The following is a 17,551-nucleotide window of genomic DNA, read 5'->3' as shown; positions in this document are numbered from 1 at the left end:
GCATAATATTTACCTCAGCGGCGATGAAGGACACGAACCCTTGACTAGTGGGGCAGTACTGCTGGAACGACTGAGACATGTCGCTGTCCAGGCCATCGATGTATTGGAAGTCAAAGTCTGGCAAGAGGAGATCATCGACGTTCTGCGCGGAGGCCCCGTCACCGGCCACCAGCAGCGACATCGAAGGCATATCGTCGTCGATCATGACGATCGTGTTGCCGTTGATGCCGTTGCTGCAGGTGCTGTTCGTCGCCAGCACGTCTTGCATATCCACGGTGGACGTCGACGGGTACGACGCGACATCTTGCATCGACTGCGGTCCCGGCGACGAGTTTTGGCTGTCCGATGCGGTCGACACCGATGGCTTGACGTCCTTGTCGCCGTACCTGAGCACATGGATCACCGTTTATATAGGCGTACACACGACTTCTTAATAATCACTATTTATTATATAACCAGAAGCAACCAGAAACACCTCAAAACTATATTTACCACGACTAGACAAGCAAAATATACCGAATGGTGTTTAGATTTATAATTTACTGTCAGTCTAGGTATAACGAGTGTATAATATATATGCAACTAAAATACACTCGTCGCCTGTCGGCATAGTGCCTACATGATTAACACTTTAGGTCTAGACTTCTAGTGCATTTTTTTAAGAGTTGTAAAGTAATAGTAATAGCTTAAAAATGCGTTTCATGAATACAGAATAGTATACAGTTTAAATTAAACATTTTTTAGTTTATTTTTCTTCGAAAATTATTGTATTTTTTATCATTTTGTTTTTAATTTTATGGATTTCTTGTAATTAAATTAATGTTTTTAACCTTTACACACATTTTGCCCATAGTTAACGAATTTAAATATATATTTTCGTAATGAAACAACGACAAATCACGTTTGAAAACTTTTAAATTTTTTGTCACAATCGTTGACACATTTTAGGTTGGCTACATCGTGCATTAGTATAGTGAAACTCAATAAAAGAACCAGATACAATTATATGCTAGCTCATATCCTAAGTATTTGAAAGAGCTTAAATGTGATGCGTGATGTTTCATTATGTTATGTAATTGTAAAATAATTTTTGCGCATTTAGTCACTTTTTAGTGTTTTGTTGCCTTAAAATAATAATATGCATAATACATATAAATATGAAATATATTATGTGTGGTTTTACCTCTGATGATGGTTATGATTGGTTTTGCCCAGCAACGCGTTCCGGAGAAGCTCATCGCCCGTATACTCGACGGATTCCTGTTTGATGTACTCCTGCAGCGGTTCCCGTTTGATGTACTCCGTCAACGGTTCCTGTTTGATGTACTCCCCCAAAGGTTCCTGTTTGATGTACCTGCCAGAGCCCACCGGGTCCGTGGATTCGGCTCCGTTCATCGACAACAGCGTCTCGTCGAAATTGCTCACCGCGTTGGAGTCCTGGTGGTGTTCGGTTAGCGCGGGCATGCACCACAGTGGTTCGCCGACGCCGCCATCCGAGTTGTTCACCACCTCCACCGTGTAGATGGCACCGTCCGTGTTTAACGTCCGCCATTGGTCTACTATGTCCGACTTGTCGTTGAACGAGCTGGGCGTGCAGTCCAAGTCGAAGCCGTGGTCGCCACTAATGATCGTCTCGAAGCTGTTGTTGTTGTTGTTGTTGCTGTTGTTATTGTTGTTGTTGGCGAACGTGAATTCGTTGTTGTTTCTCTCTGCACTCAGAAAAACACGATATTTTCAGATAAGTTCGATTTATAAGAACATTTTTATGCACATTTTTATGCACAATATTATTTATATTTATACACATGCAGGTATAATTTATAATAATATAATTAAAGTAATACCAAACGTACATTATAACATAATATTACACTTTGATAGAACGCACTGTGCAACTGTACAATAACAAATAATGCCACATGCCTGTTATATTATATATAGGTATAGAGAGTGTATCAAACAAATCTGTCGTGTTATGTCGTGTTATTTAAACGTATAATCGAAAGGTGTTCGTGTTAATATTAATTCGACATACAATATTATAATAACAACGGTAATAATAGTGCTCCTCACCTGACAGGGACGGGTCGTTCAGCAGATGATCGACCGACGTGTTGATCCGATGCGATCCGTCGTGAAGGGTCTCCAGGTGGAGCCCAAGCTCCATTAGTCGGAGGCTGTCTCGGTTACCCGTGTCCGGGCCGTTGTCTCCCGAATACAGTGCAGTCTTTAGGTAGTCGGTGGACGCAACGTCCATAATATTGTGAAATCGAATTTCGGTCCAAACGGTATTCCACCTGCAGGTCGTGCACCCAATCACATTTTCAACGCGGAAGCACGCGTGTCCGAACCGACGTGCGAACGACTGTCGTAAGTAATCGCGGAACGAGACGGCGACAATTCAATCTGCAAGACAAACGCATAAAAATATTATATTATTATTGTAAAATTATAAATCATCGATCGGATCGGTCGGCCACCGCAGATACATCCGGCATCCACGCGGTGTACAATAACGATACGAAATAAGTGGTAGATCAAACGACAGCGTGGGTTTTATAAGGAAGACTAATATATATATATATATAAATATAATATAGCTGTTTAATATGATACAAGTCGAACGTTTGATTTAACGAAATCGCTTTCCACGCAATCAAGGAGAAACATCCATCAAGTCTAATTTGGGTTTAAGGTTAGGTCTATTTTTCTTCTTGTAAACATAGATATTTTTTTTAATATACCAGAATAATATACTACGGTTGAATACTTATTCAAATATTATGTGTTACTGGGTTATTTAGCGTTAGTAGTAGTCGTTGTATATTATATACGAATATACGCGCATATATGGTTGAATTTGTAGGTTAAATGTGTCTTGACGTTATGCGTGTTCGAGACGTAAAACAAAAATAGAACGCGTATTAATGCAATAACGAGTAACGTCATAAACGAAAATGAACGAAGATAATATAATATAATATACGTATATTGAGAATTAATGAAGCATTATAGGTTCTACAAAATTTGAATGTTTAGGTATAAACTGATTTGGTGTTAAGAGTACCTATGCGAATCGTATAATATTTCGTCAAATCTTATATTATAGTAGATCTGGAATACGATAATAATTTTCGAACAAACAGTTAGGTACATCACATGTTGTAAACCGGACGTCATATATATAAAAAGCATATTATAGGTAGGTAGTGTAATATTTTTTGGAAAGTCTGTAAAGAAGTTTAAGTACGTTTGTTTTGAACCCTATTAATTAATTATCATTAGGTATATGCTTGATTAACCATATACATGCATACTAAAGTTTTTTTTTTAAAAAGAAGTACTCCAATTAAAAATAAATCATGTTTATTAAATATATGTATTATCATAAACCGGTAATTGTATAAAAGTTTAAATATATATATATGCATATTCATACTATCGTACATAAATATTATCATGCACAATACATAATTATATACAGAGCAGTTGTCGTAAAAAATAAGCTTAGTCCAACTAAGGTGGCTTTGTACTAGGGAGGCCGAAGGCCCGCATAATTTAGGAGAAATTAATACAGTATTATTAATGCATGCACCTATAATGTAGAGGAGGTCAGGAGATATTTATAAGTCATTATGTTTCATCGATAAATTGAAAAAAATGTATTATTTATATTTTTACATAAATAATATTATTAAGTACACAATATAATATATATATGGTACCTATCAGAATTATATAATTTTAAACGCGCTTATATTATAAATTCCACTTACACAACGTTATGGGATGGTGGTATATATAATATTGGTATAATTTTAGTGGTGCCGAGTGGGCAGTAAAAAACAAAATGTAAATTTCAAGGAGTTAACTACGCATCCGGATGTCATACACCCGTCAGCAGTGTTCCATAAAATTATTTTACTTTTCTTATTTCTTAATAGCGGTCGGTACAATATAATTGTATTTTATATGCACAATGTATTAAATTTATATGATGTCATGACGTCATTACAACATTAGTTTGTTTAAACATTATTTGGTAGAAAACTAATTACTGGTCGGCGGCACTCGCGACCCATACGCAGTATAGGTTGTTCACGTACAACAGTAATATGGTACGTAGGTATGGCCCGAAGCTCATCATCATAATCAAAGGTGAAACGCTTCGTCCGCAAAGCCGGCCGCCCAGTAAAGGACCCGACGGAAATTATAGTGGAATTTCCGGGTATCCAATTTTTTTTTTTTTGGCAAGTCGTTAAATAATTTATCTGACACGATATTATTTTAAGATTATTAGCGGTGAAATTTAATCGACCAACAATTTATTCAAAAGGTTTATTAGAAAAAAAAATATTATACCGTATGTCTTCGTGAAAAAAAAATTTACTTGAAATAAAATATAAATACTGATAAAATAAAGAGAGAATAAAATAATAATGAACGAGACACCGCAGTGCATATTATATTCCGTCTGCACGTCTTCCAGTTGCACAACAGCATATTTTCTGCTACCGGTTCACACACTCATCGCTAATATGAACTCTTATAATAGGTACATATAGGTGCTATAGGACGTACAAGACCCATATTCGATACGTCGATCATAAAAGTATAGGACACAGGTACAATATATATTATAACTCAGAAGTTTAATTGTAGTTGTGTATATAGGTAACATTTAGACGGCCGGACGGTTGCATATATTATGTGCAGGTCTTATACAGAATATTGTTCGATATTATCATCTCTCTATTGTAAAACTATAATTCGATACTTCGATAACAGAAAACAAAAGCCGTTTGAACGCGTATAGTACACTATATTAAATCATCGTGAGACCGTAGCATAGAGAAAAATCGAGGGGGCTTAGTCCCCCCAAATAATTTATTTGAAGTTAAAGCCCCCCTAAAAATTAGAAAATAAGCAATATCCTTCTTTAGTACAGATTACATATGATTGTGTATGGATAATTTTTTATTATACCCATTAATTTATTATAAGTGGAAACTATGTGATATTCGTTTATTTTAAGATAACATATTACGATTACCGATTAATACCCAATGTCACAATATACAACATCAAATAATATTATATTTTAATTGTGTTCATATGATAAAATTATTGTCCATTTGTGGTTTGTACCTATTGTATCAATATCATTCTATCAATAAATTAAAAAATTATATAAGGGAAACCTGAGTAAGACGTAAAATGGGACAATCCCATTTTGTCCACACTTGTATTTTGTAATACAATTATTTTTCTAGTGATTATAATCTCAAGTTTTCCTCATTAAATATTCTTTCTGCCCTATTTTAAACACATTCAACAAAAAGTGCAATAGAGTAATAACATTAACTTAAATTTGTAATTGTATTTCATTAATTTCTCTTTTTATGTCCATAATTATTATAAATATCATCATAACGAGAAACTTACACTTATTACTACATTCTATAACGACAATAAAATGCGTTTGTGTTACATGGGTACATGTAACAGTTAGTTTGATAGGGATTAGGAGTGCAGGTATCTGTTTGCTACCAAATACTTGAGGCCTTCTCAATATTTTACAGGATATCCGCCTATGAACCTAACAATAATAGTAATAATAATAATAATAATAATAATATTACCCATACATCAGTGTAATCTCTACGATGTGATCAACACGGGGTAGTAATAGCTACTAGGACTAGGTATATAATAATAGTTGCAGTATAGGTACGTTTTTAACAGCTCAGTCTGCTGCATTTATTTTATGGCTACGTAGCCCATATAATATTATAATTCATAATAATATGTATTACTCTGCAGTGCAGTGATCTACAGGTAACTGCAGCAGCAGATCAGTAATTTTTATTTATTTCGATAGTTCTTATATGTCGAAACGTATCCAGTACATAACGAGTACACGCACACGCACACACACACAAACACACACACACACAAACACACACATACACACACACATACATAGAAACATTTACTATACACGCACACCACTGACACACGAATCGCCCGGGGCCGTAGTAACCTACTTACGGGCGTCGGCTTTTTAACACACGCGCACATATCGTGTATATGGGTATGAGCACCGGCGCGCACATAAGAATATTATAATATTTTTCTCGATTCGGACTTGCTATTATAATATCATAATTTATTGTCGGGTGTATATTATAATATTATAGGTACCTATAGTGTTGTTCGGGCGCGGGCCACGACGACCACGGCGGCGACGCGACTGTTAATCGGTTTTTGAATAGTACCTAATAGGTTTTTGTTTTCGTCCCTCGCCGGTGTCTGCTGCAGTGTGAACGGGTTCAAATCGTGAATTCGACGTTATGTCCCTCTTTCCCCTCACCCCCCGAGCACTCGTTATCACGTATCGCGGTACACGTACGACGCGTATCTGCACATCATACGAAGAGTGACGACAGAGAAAATCGCGATAGAGCTGCGGTGACCGCGCACTATACCTACAATGTAATATTATTATGTCGGAAACACGGCATTTCAATGCTAAATCGCGGAGTGTACCTATATATATACATACATTTCATATGCGTGTGTGAGATGTATTATATATATCTTCTATGTAATATATGTGTGTGTATGATGGAAATCATTGGGAAGCTGAGAAAGTTTCGGCGCACGAAGTCGGGACAATATGTGTGTCACGAACACGGCCGGGCGGCGCATGAGGGTAGGATATCTGCGAGGGTTCCATAATATAATGAGTCGTATATTGTATTACCTTCGTATTATATTATTATATACGGATTTATGTAACATTACAAAAAAAAAAAAATAAAAACGGCATTATGTCACTGCTATTATTATCACACGCTCTAAATTGAATAGTTTCTGAATTATAATATTATATACCTAATAGTCAATAGTCTCAAAGACAGTCGACCACAATGTATATGTGGTATACTGCTGTATCGTTATAATATATTTGCGGCGGGTGGTCGTGTGACAAATCGTTCGCAAATGAATGAAAAAGTGTTCGTGAACTTTATGGTCATTGCAATATCGTAGATACTCGCTAATTGAATTATAAAACCTTAAATCGATTAAAATTAAAATCAAACATTTTGACTTTTATGCTTATAACCTAATACAATAAAAACTTTTATGTTATTTTTGCCTTTTGGTAATTGAGTCTATAAGAATTAGGGCAACATTATAGTTGAAATTTAGATTTACAGACCTTAGGTTTAATGAATAAAGTCTAATTTGAATTTAGTCCAACATTTTTTTAGTATTTAATCCATATTAACCAATATTAGTCGTACAATTTATACCGGCTACAGTCTACATATTTTAAGTATATTTGTTACAAACGTATTACATATGAACAGATAGCTAACTTTTCTAATTTGAATTATTTGTATTTTTTTTATCAAGCCATGTTTTTTTACTAAGCTAGTGAAGTGGTTTTGTTGGTATATGTACCTACCTATATATAAATACAGTTAGGTTTTTATTTTAAATATTTTCATCTTCATGTGGATTCCTTTGTATTTTTAATTCATAATAAAAACCTCTCTGACAAATCATGATTTCATAATTTTCATTATAATGCTCATAGTTTCTGACGATTTGCTCTTATTTCTCAACCCTTCTTTGATGAGTAATGTTTTATTTGATTGCGCTGTGCTAAATAGTGAATTAAAAATAAATAAATGCATATTGGACATAAATTACATGTACAACATTCATTGGATCTAATCATAATTCGTAATAAAGCTTATAAGAAAAATAATTTTGGACCTTATATATTACATCTTTAAACTCAAATATCATATTATTTATTTATAATATATATTTGCATTTAGTTAACGTCCTAATAAGTTCACATTCAACTATTCAAGTATGATTTACGACTTTAAATTGTAATAATATAATTGATTATAACTCTCGACATGACGTACATATATAATGTATGGGTACCTATAATGAATAATATTATACATTATAATAAGCGGCCTAATACTCGTATTATTGGAATAAACAATTGTAAAAAAAAAGTAAATAATTGCATAATGTTCATTATTGTATATAATGGTGTCGGTGTCTGACAAGTTTTACTTGAACTGCCGATAAGAATCATCGCAATAACTTTGTTTCGTGGGAAATGATTCAGTGGCCGTTCGAAATTAAACCACTGCGGTGTACCTAGATGGGTTAAAAAAAAAAAAAAGCGACAACTAAACAATTGCAGTTTATATAAAAACGAGTTTGGTGTGTTTCTATACAGTCCACTTGCAGTAAAACTAATATATATATATATATATATATCCCCGATAAGGCGTGACAGAAATATAGTTATTAAATATTCGCAACTATGATATTATTTTTCCCAACAGTTTGTTTTCTTACCACTGCCGTATGCCAGAGTGAATAATACCCGCCAAAATATTGTAGATGATATTTGTACTAAACACAAATCACGAACGCTAGACAATAATATTGGCAAAAACAATTGAACGGAAACCGGAGAGAAATTAAATGTAAAAAAAAAAAAAAATCGCATTTAATAATACTCGTTAAGCCATCATCAAATACTCATCTACAAACTTCTGCATGTTTCGGTAGTGTATATAATTATAATTTTGGCTCTCGGTTAAATCGGTAATTTTTCTTTTTTAAATATAATAAATAAATAATGGCACGGTCGGGCGACTTTACCCAGTGTACCTGCTATACATATATACGTACAGTTTTCGAGAAACCTATGTCCGAAACGATCACGAACAATACGATATATAGCTTTCTAGAAAATTATTATGACGAGAGACACCACCACGGCTGCTGCGGCAGTTTAATGATACACGAGCAAAAGGGAGATCGTTATTAGATATTATACGCGTATATGCATTCCTACACCTAACCTCTAACCACTAACCAGTAACCGATAAGCATTTTTAATGCTCCGTCGCCGGAACATAATAATAATAATAATAATATTATACTTATAGGTACACTGAAATGCTATAAATGCGTCTAATTACCGATTCATGTTATAACATATTATTATGATATTATTACACGAGTCAGCCGCATCGTGGCTGTCGGAGGCCTAAATTAGTATAACACGAAAATAATAATTAATTTGTTATCAGAAAGTTATAATAATTACTATACCTACCTACGTCCATCGTATTATCATTATTATCATAGTTGTTTTAGCGCTGGGTAAATATTTATAATATAATATTATGATTCGTTATTCGATTTCGTACGAGCTGAAGTGCGCGAAAATGTTGGCGACAATGATATGGTACCAATTAATGTATGAACATTATACATTTACACGTCGGTATGTAATGAACACAGTGATCAGAATTATACAAGTGTTTAATTTAATATCCAAAATCCAGAAAAAATGTGTATAGGTACCTAAGTTTATTTTTATTGATTTTAATTACATTGCCACATCGGCTACTGCGCTACCTGCAGGCCATTAGTTTGCATTATATGCATTTACGTAGTACACTGTACATACATATTGTTATACTTATATTAGGTTATATAATTCAATTACCTTTAAGAAGTTAATGACGTTGATACTTAATTTGAGGTCAGGTTGTAGTAATTCTCTTAATATATGCATATAAGTTTAAAATGTTGCAGTATAAAATAATAATCTAATAAATTATTCAAAATATTTTTCGTAAGACTCTTAAAGTTATAGGTTAACCTAATCTACGGGTAATTATTGTTTAACAGTTATAATTTCTATCAACTTTTATGTTCAAGTCTCATGTGTTTTTCTCTATTTTGCACGTTTGTACGATAACATTAATTCTGCGAGATGAAATTCTGATCAACCTATAAAACACATAATAATATTAATATGTTCTTTGACACGTGGACAGAGTGTTATTGCTGCAGGGTAGGTACCTTCACAGAACAATCGTATTACCTATGTACCTAGGTACTGTTATTATAAGACTGTTGCGCTGCACCGATCGGTTTCGAAAACCGTTGTCGTATACTTTTGCGGCCGTGCAAGACATAATATTATTTCTATATTGTTGCAAAAATCGTGGCTGTGAGAAAAATTGAATAAATTCGTTTGCTCGAATATCGGAAAGCGGCTTGGACATTTTATTTTATAAACACCGAGCGTTCGTGATCATTCGGCGAGACGGTGGTCGGCGCGCGCGGCGAGGCGCTGCAATGTAATTTCACTCCGCGGCGACTGCTGCAGCAGCACTCCCCGGATTCTGCGTGCGCTTTTTTTTTCCCTCTTGAATAAAAAATACATAATAGTAAATGCGATACATAATATGACGTGTACACGACGGTGGTGTGCTCGCGTGTGTACGGGTCTAGTAGGAGTACATAAAAAAAAAAAATAAAACCGCTAGCAATTAGGATACCGATGAATGAGTAATGTCGCTTATTTTCTCTTTCATCACACGCACAAACACACACACTCGCAAACGTTTGCGAGTTGAGCATAGTATATAATGTATGAAGAAAAAAAATGAGCAAGGTTGCCAACGCATGCGATATTTTAGCATTTACACACACACACGTGTATGTATTTAAGTATTAATATTTCAACCGAAAGCGGCGGCGGCGGCGAACCTGTTTTTTCATTTTATAGCCTCAGGTCGCATTTTGCTCTATATATCCAACACACTAAAAATGTAATAATAAATAAATAACCAAACGAATAAAATATATATATTACTATTATGTCGGTCGTGTATATCTATACGGTTCAGAAGCGGTCGTCCAACGATATATCGACTTATAATATATTATCTGTCGGTACCTCCGAATATTATAATAACAGTGGCCAACGCGTAGTGCGCGCGTGTATATAATACCTCCAGACTATACTCATATATATATATGTTATGTATAGGTTCACGTTATGTACATAATAAACTCAGAACTCTATACTTATACTAATATAATATATATATATATATAATGTACGTTATATGTCTATATCCATTATAATATTATTATAGCGCGGATACCGGTGGGCGCAATTGTTGTGCCACGAATGCAATCGTAGAAAAATAATAACATAATGATATTATTACAGTGCTCGGTATATGTGTATACCCTACAGATATTCGAAAATGTTTTCGTTGATCAAACATTATGTGTTATGCGAATATATATTATTAATGATTGCCTCTGATTTGAACGTTGTTGCTAACATAATATACCTACATAATAATATATAATATATACCACAGTACAACGCTGTATTATAAAAATAATTAATAACATAATGTAATATTAATATAAAACGACGATTCATTATTGTGAAAAACGTCGTTCCTTTATATTATATTATTTGATGCATTCCGTGCAAGCTTTCCAATCCATTTGCCCGATATAATAGTATGATTCTCAAAGCTCCATCAACGTGGCACTCCGCCATCGGACTTACTAATATCTCAAACACCGATAAAACTGCAGAACCGTTGTATATAAAAAATGTCCAACTTAAATTACTAACATCGATATTGATGATCATAAAAATCCAAGCCCATCGCCCAACTGGTATCCAAAACTCTTCCGGACGATCCAGTAGCTGTAGGCGTTTGAAACGGAACTGATTTAAGGACTTTCTGTGGTCTACAGTTAACCACTCAAATCGTTCCTGCAGGTATGTCGATAGCTGTGCTATTTCCGCTCAAGATCACATTATTTTTATAATTGTAAAATGATTTTTGCTATATACTATGAGCAATTTTGCGGTGATCAAGATATCGGGAGTATCTCTCACGACAAATTTTATATCAAGGAGACTTGACGCCGCAGTATGCGTTAAAATATAGGTACCTGGAAATCTTGAACAAATCAAATATACACCGTTTAACAATAACAATATGACACTATAGGTATAAATTGACTGTCGTAGGTGTCATCAAATACTACAATAATGTAATTATTATCATTATATTCTCGTTGATCACGAGTTTCATATTATATACCGCGTCGATAACCTATGAAACAGAATAATATTATTTTATATTTATCATGTTTATCTTTGATGGATGATGATCCTGTATAAATTATACTATATTTGAATTATCATCGTCGTATAATTAGCCTTATAATTTCGACAAGTTCGATTGTTTTCTCATGTATGTATTCTTTTGTGCAGTTGCAATTAAGTTATTCTTCAGAAATCGTATCACACGCGTATATAAAATATGTACATACGCACGTAACGCGTATTGTTTGATAACGGATCGTAAACGTTTACTTCCTTAATGACTTTAATATAATTAACACGTTAGGTTGTGTATAATACAATAATAATAACATTATGGTATAATGTTATACTTATTTTCACATTTTAATTTCATAGTTTTTTTACTAAAATACCAGACATTTAAAAACATGAGTATACGCTAATAAAAATAATCATTTCCTCATAATATAATAATATAATACAATAAATATTATGTGTATAACATGTGCGCTCCAATCCTAGGTATATACTGTATAATATATGGGTCCCATTGTCGATTTGACAATCAGTGGGTGAAAATAATTTTATTGTAATTCATCCTATATCGTTTTACACACAATGTGACGATCGCGTCCTCCTTCCGCCGCCGTAGCACTCACATAGTGGTAAACAAGTCATTATTATCGCAGTTCACCGTATGTGTATATACTATATAATATGTAATATGTATATACTAGGTATTGTGTCTTTATGTCTTTATAGCAAATTGGCACCGGTAAAAAAAATAGTTATAATGATTTAATCTAAAAAGAAAAATTGAACTCTAGTTTTGTTGGGCGGCAAAACTAATAAACGAGAGAAAATAAATAATAAATTGCGTTCATTGTGCCGAGAATATAATATATGTCGTCCCAATACGAAATGACCGGCGTATATTCGTCATTAATAGATTGAGGTTAAGGCGTCTTGAAACGAATGTATTTTTTTCCTACTCGTGTTCGCATATAAATATAATATATTATGTTTATAGTGCTTGTCGTAGTAGAGCCTCAACTTCGCTATATAACTAGTGGTTCGCAATGATTTACTGATTTTTTTTTTTTAGATGGACAACGCATTCGGTAGTTAATAAACAAACATTTGGAACACCGAGCCAACCAGGAACGCGACTACGACAACAAATACCAAATTTATCATCGGTGTCGATCTATCCGGTTTATGATCCATTATAAAATAAAATATCCAACGGTTATTCTTTCGATTTTGTTATTTATGAAACAGGATCGAATTTTAACGCCCCGGTTTTCACTAATCCAACATGTATTATAGGTTAGGTACTCAACACTTCATTTAATCAGGACAAGGATTAAATACACACACAAATCTAGTGGGTAATATTTCAAAACAGTATTTATAACATTACGTTGATGTATACGATTTAGTTTTCTAGATCTAATATTAAATTACGGTATATTAATTTTCATGTTAGGTGCAACTATTACGGATTAAAATATTATAACCAGCTGAAGAATTCATATTCTTTGGCAGTCGGTTAGCAAGATCAAATACATTTTACTTCCGAATAAAATTCAGAAACATTCTAGAAAAACATTATATTATAAAATAATAAAATTAACATGACTCATGGGTAAACCTATTTTATTCGAATGATTATCTTAGTGCCGCGTTTAGACTTCAAATAATCGGTGTCCGGCATGTGTACACTCCTTCGTGTACCGGAATTGCCTATACAACACGCCTGCCAAAACCCTTGAGATTCTAGTACCGAAACGGATTATAGAATGGATTATTAACTTAATGAAAAATAAACTTAAACTTAATCAGTTAAACACTTTGTTGTCCATCGATGATTACTTCACTGGTTTAACTCCTCTGTCGCAGGCGGATATATACACAACCACACACGTGACCTAATTTCTAGTGGTAGGTATATTTCTATTATTATTATTATTATTATTATTTTTTTTTTTAACAAGAAGCCGCTGACATTGTCCTCAGTACTCACGAAATTTTCTCGTTATTCATTTGGCCTCATGTCTAGTACTAACAAGTGACAATAACATTCAACAGTTTCAATGAAAGAAAAAACTACCAATTTTCAACATGCACTATTATTGTATGTCTTTCTCTGTTAGCCTTCAATAATGTTTAATACATCAAACTCATAAAATTGTGACTGAGAGGCAAGAGCGTTCATTAAAAGATTATTTTTTTGTACTAGTTTTTCAAGTAATTTATATTTTATTGTTTGTTTCAAACACCTAAATCTACGTTTAAATAATTATCTTTATTTTATAGTTTATTATGTATTAACATAGTTTTAATTGTTTTATTAAATTATTATATAATTATTTTCGGTTATTTGATTGGAATAGATATAATGAATAATTGTTAATATAGAATATCTTATTAAATCGCATCTTAAATTTTCAAAAAAGTATAATTTTAATATTATTATCGATGAAGCAATTTAATTTATTGAGCATTCCCGAGTGTTCACACCTTAAACCATTATACTTATAATAAAATAAACTAATACAAATATTATAATTCGTGTACTCAAAAATACGAATAATTACTTATTTAAAAAGGACATTTGTACTCAATCGATTTCAATAAATCTCATCAATTGGAAAGCGTTTTAAAAGTTGTAATTATACACGTATTAGGTAGATAGTATACGTATACCTATATAAAGTGTTGTTGAAATGAGAAGAATTTACGAAAACATCAGTCATATCTTTCAACCATGCATATAGTTTCACGCAGGAAATAATTAGATGTACTTGTTCAGTATATTCTCTCATCAAAAACCTAAATAGTAATTAAGGAACCGTTACGAGTAGTATTTATAATTTGTTTTTTTCTTCGAAAATTTTATTTAGTATAAACGAATAAGAATTAACGAATATATATTGTGAGACGGTAAATTTACGACCTTAATCGTTATGATAATAAGCCGTCTGCGTGCTTAAATAATAAACTTGTCACTTCTAGACGAGATTTTTTAACACTTTGGATGATTCTTGGAATTAATCCAATATTGGTCGTAAGACAAAAACAAAATAAATTGGGTTCTTATACATCGTACCAACAGCATTCTACGTTATATAGAACCGGCGGGATTCAAGTAGCTACTAGCCATTTTATAGGAACAACGGTTTTGAAATCTAATAAGTAATAACAAATATACGCCACGGTGTGTCACATTTAATCGTAATATTCATACGGGCCACTACAACCATATTATTATCATAATATTATATTAACATTATTCGTTTCGGCAACAGACATAACATTTTGCCCAGCCGAAAACCGGTCATACGTATCAAGTGGTACACGGCCGGGCACCGCAAGCATAAACACAATGTATGTCCATAGATAGTACCAAAAAATTAACATATAATAGAAATCCGCATAGCATTATTAATAATATTATTGTATTTATAGGTGTAGGGGTACGGTGTAGTATGCATATATATTATAAGATTCAGACGGCTGTATAAAAAAAATTAATAAATAAACCGCTATGCCCTCTGCATTTTAAATTCCCGTGTGGATTTTCACGGAGAAAACGCATGACGACGCTTCGGGTAATTTAAAAAAAAATATATTTATTATACTAATTGCTTTTTGAAGCTAATTTACATGTCGATGCGGCGCGGTATATTAAATTATTATTTATCATTATATTAACACTATTATTTTTTTCCATGTACAGTTTGATATTATAATTAACACGATGTTTGTCGTGACAAACTCTTTTTCTGTCCGAATAAATATAAAAGCCGCGGCTATAATATATTATATTGTATTATAAATTTATTACCGCGACCTGCAGGCAAATAATAAGGCGATCGACGGTTTTGCGAGTTTTCTTACACATCATTATTTTTTAATATTTTTTTGACGATAATTGGACTAGAACGTGTATAATATTATTATCGATTTACGTACTTGGTACATCGTGCACCAACTTGGGCCGTCTGAATTATTCGCGTCGATATCCATTAAACCACGTCTGAAAGAATAAAATAAATAAATAAATGTACGGTCGCGCAACATAATATTATTACAGGTACCTACGTCTCGTGTTAGAAGAAAATTATTTGTCTCTTTCTCTCTTTTACCAGGTGTATAATAATATTATACAGTGAAATATCGAATAACAGAAATGAAGTTTATTGCACTTTACGCGAGGAATCCGGACCTGACGAAAATGACCTACAATCCAAACGCTCGTTTATATCGGCTATAATATTATTATTATGTTTTTTAATAGCACGTTCTGCTACAGCTGGAACCCGGAGTCACGATGATGCGTCCCCTGTATCGTTTGGCCGATCATCATCGTCACTCGACATCTCGCAGTGTGTGTACCTATGCACTGCACAAGAATAGCAAATACTAATAATACACACTGTTCCGGGAATTAAAAAAAATATATATATAACACCGCTATAATAATATTATACGGTTATAAAAAGTGGTGAGAAAATCACAAAACAGGTTACGAGTAATTAAGAAATCAGGTAAGTATACGTCATACAGCTAATGTATAATATAGTTGGTGCGCGGTCGGTACGTGCGTTATGGGATTTCTGACCGAACGGGCACGTAAAGCGCGATATTATATTATATTATTATTATATTATATTGTTATATTAGTTTATTACCCTACGACTATTATTACCATTGTATACCAGAGAAGCTTAAAATATTAATAATAATAATAATACGGTCTAATTGATGGTATTATAATATTGTATATCAAACGGAATTGGGTGAATTATATATTACGTACCTATACGTACACCAAGGCAGGCCGATTATGCGGCACTGGCGCACTGCCGATCAAAATTTTGGCCGAAAGAGTTTCCGTTATTATAAATTATAATACATACGTAAATAGACTCGAACAGAGTTATCTTGGTTATACGAGGCTCCGATTGCCTGACGTATCTCGGGAGTCGAGGGGTTTAAAAAGTAAGCATGAAATTACTTTCACGACACTACGAATAACTTATTCAAAGTTTATAGTGCATATTTTTGCATGTTTAGTTATGTTGTAATTTTAAAGGCATATTTCTGAATTTTACCGTTTTTTAGAGCATATTTGATGATTAATGAAAACTGATAATACCTACAATTTGAAAATGTTTCCATAAAAAAAAACATATATTTATTTTGAGTGTTTTCATAAGGTATCATTGTACCATGATTCTCAATCTCAAGTTGACATAAAATTTCCAGTTTTTATTAATAAATATTTACCCACATCAGTACCTATTTATTTATTTATTTTATTTTATACTATACATTATTTATACCTGGAAATTATGTTTAGTTAGGTAAAATATTTGTATTTCTATTGTTATGAGTAGTTTAGTAAAATATTGGAGCTTATGAAAATGTTGCAATAAAAAAAAAATAAGTACATAAATATTTAGTACTTTTTAAGTGCATTAAGGCCCTAGACTGATGTATAGTATATATTATGTTTGGAATGTATAAGTAGATTGCATGTAATCATTAAAATATTTGAGAATTAAACGAACACAT

At 33.0% G+C, this 17,551-nt stretch overlaps 1 protein-coding gene across 2 annotated transcripts in view; it reads right to left on the bottom strand.

Moving 5' to 3' along the window:
* The window catches only part of LOC132942643 (uncharacterized), a 71,656-nt gene that overhangs the window by 4,533 nt on the left and 49,572 nt on the right, over positions 1–17,551 (bottom strand). Inside the window, exons 3-6 of one of the 2 annotated variants that reach the window (XM_061011209.1) lie at positions 15,947–16,010; positions 2,074–2,406; positions 1,184–1,709; positions 14–386 (exon numbers count right to left, since the gene is read on the bottom strand). In XM_061011209.1, coding sequence (XP_060867192.1) covers positions 14–386; positions 1,184–1,709; positions 2,074–2,257 — 1,083 coding nt within the window. In that variant the 5' untranslated portion in view covers positions 2,258–2,406; positions 15,947–16,010. The remainder of the gene's footprint in view (positions 1–13; positions 387–1,183; positions 1,710–2,073; positions 2,407–15,946; positions 16,011–17,551) is intronic. The other variant, XM_061011210.1, reaches the window with a different exon arrangement.

The sequence above is a fragment of the Metopolophium dirhodum genome, chromosome 4 (assembly GCF_019925205.1).
Source record: "Metopolophium dirhodum isolate CAU chromosome 4, ASM1992520v1, whole genome shotgun sequence".
Lineage (NCBI taxonomy): Eukaryota > Metazoa > Arthropoda > Insecta > Hemiptera > Aphididae > Metopolophium > Metopolophium dirhodum.
This window is presented reverse-complemented; position numbering and strand designations above follow the sequence as displayed.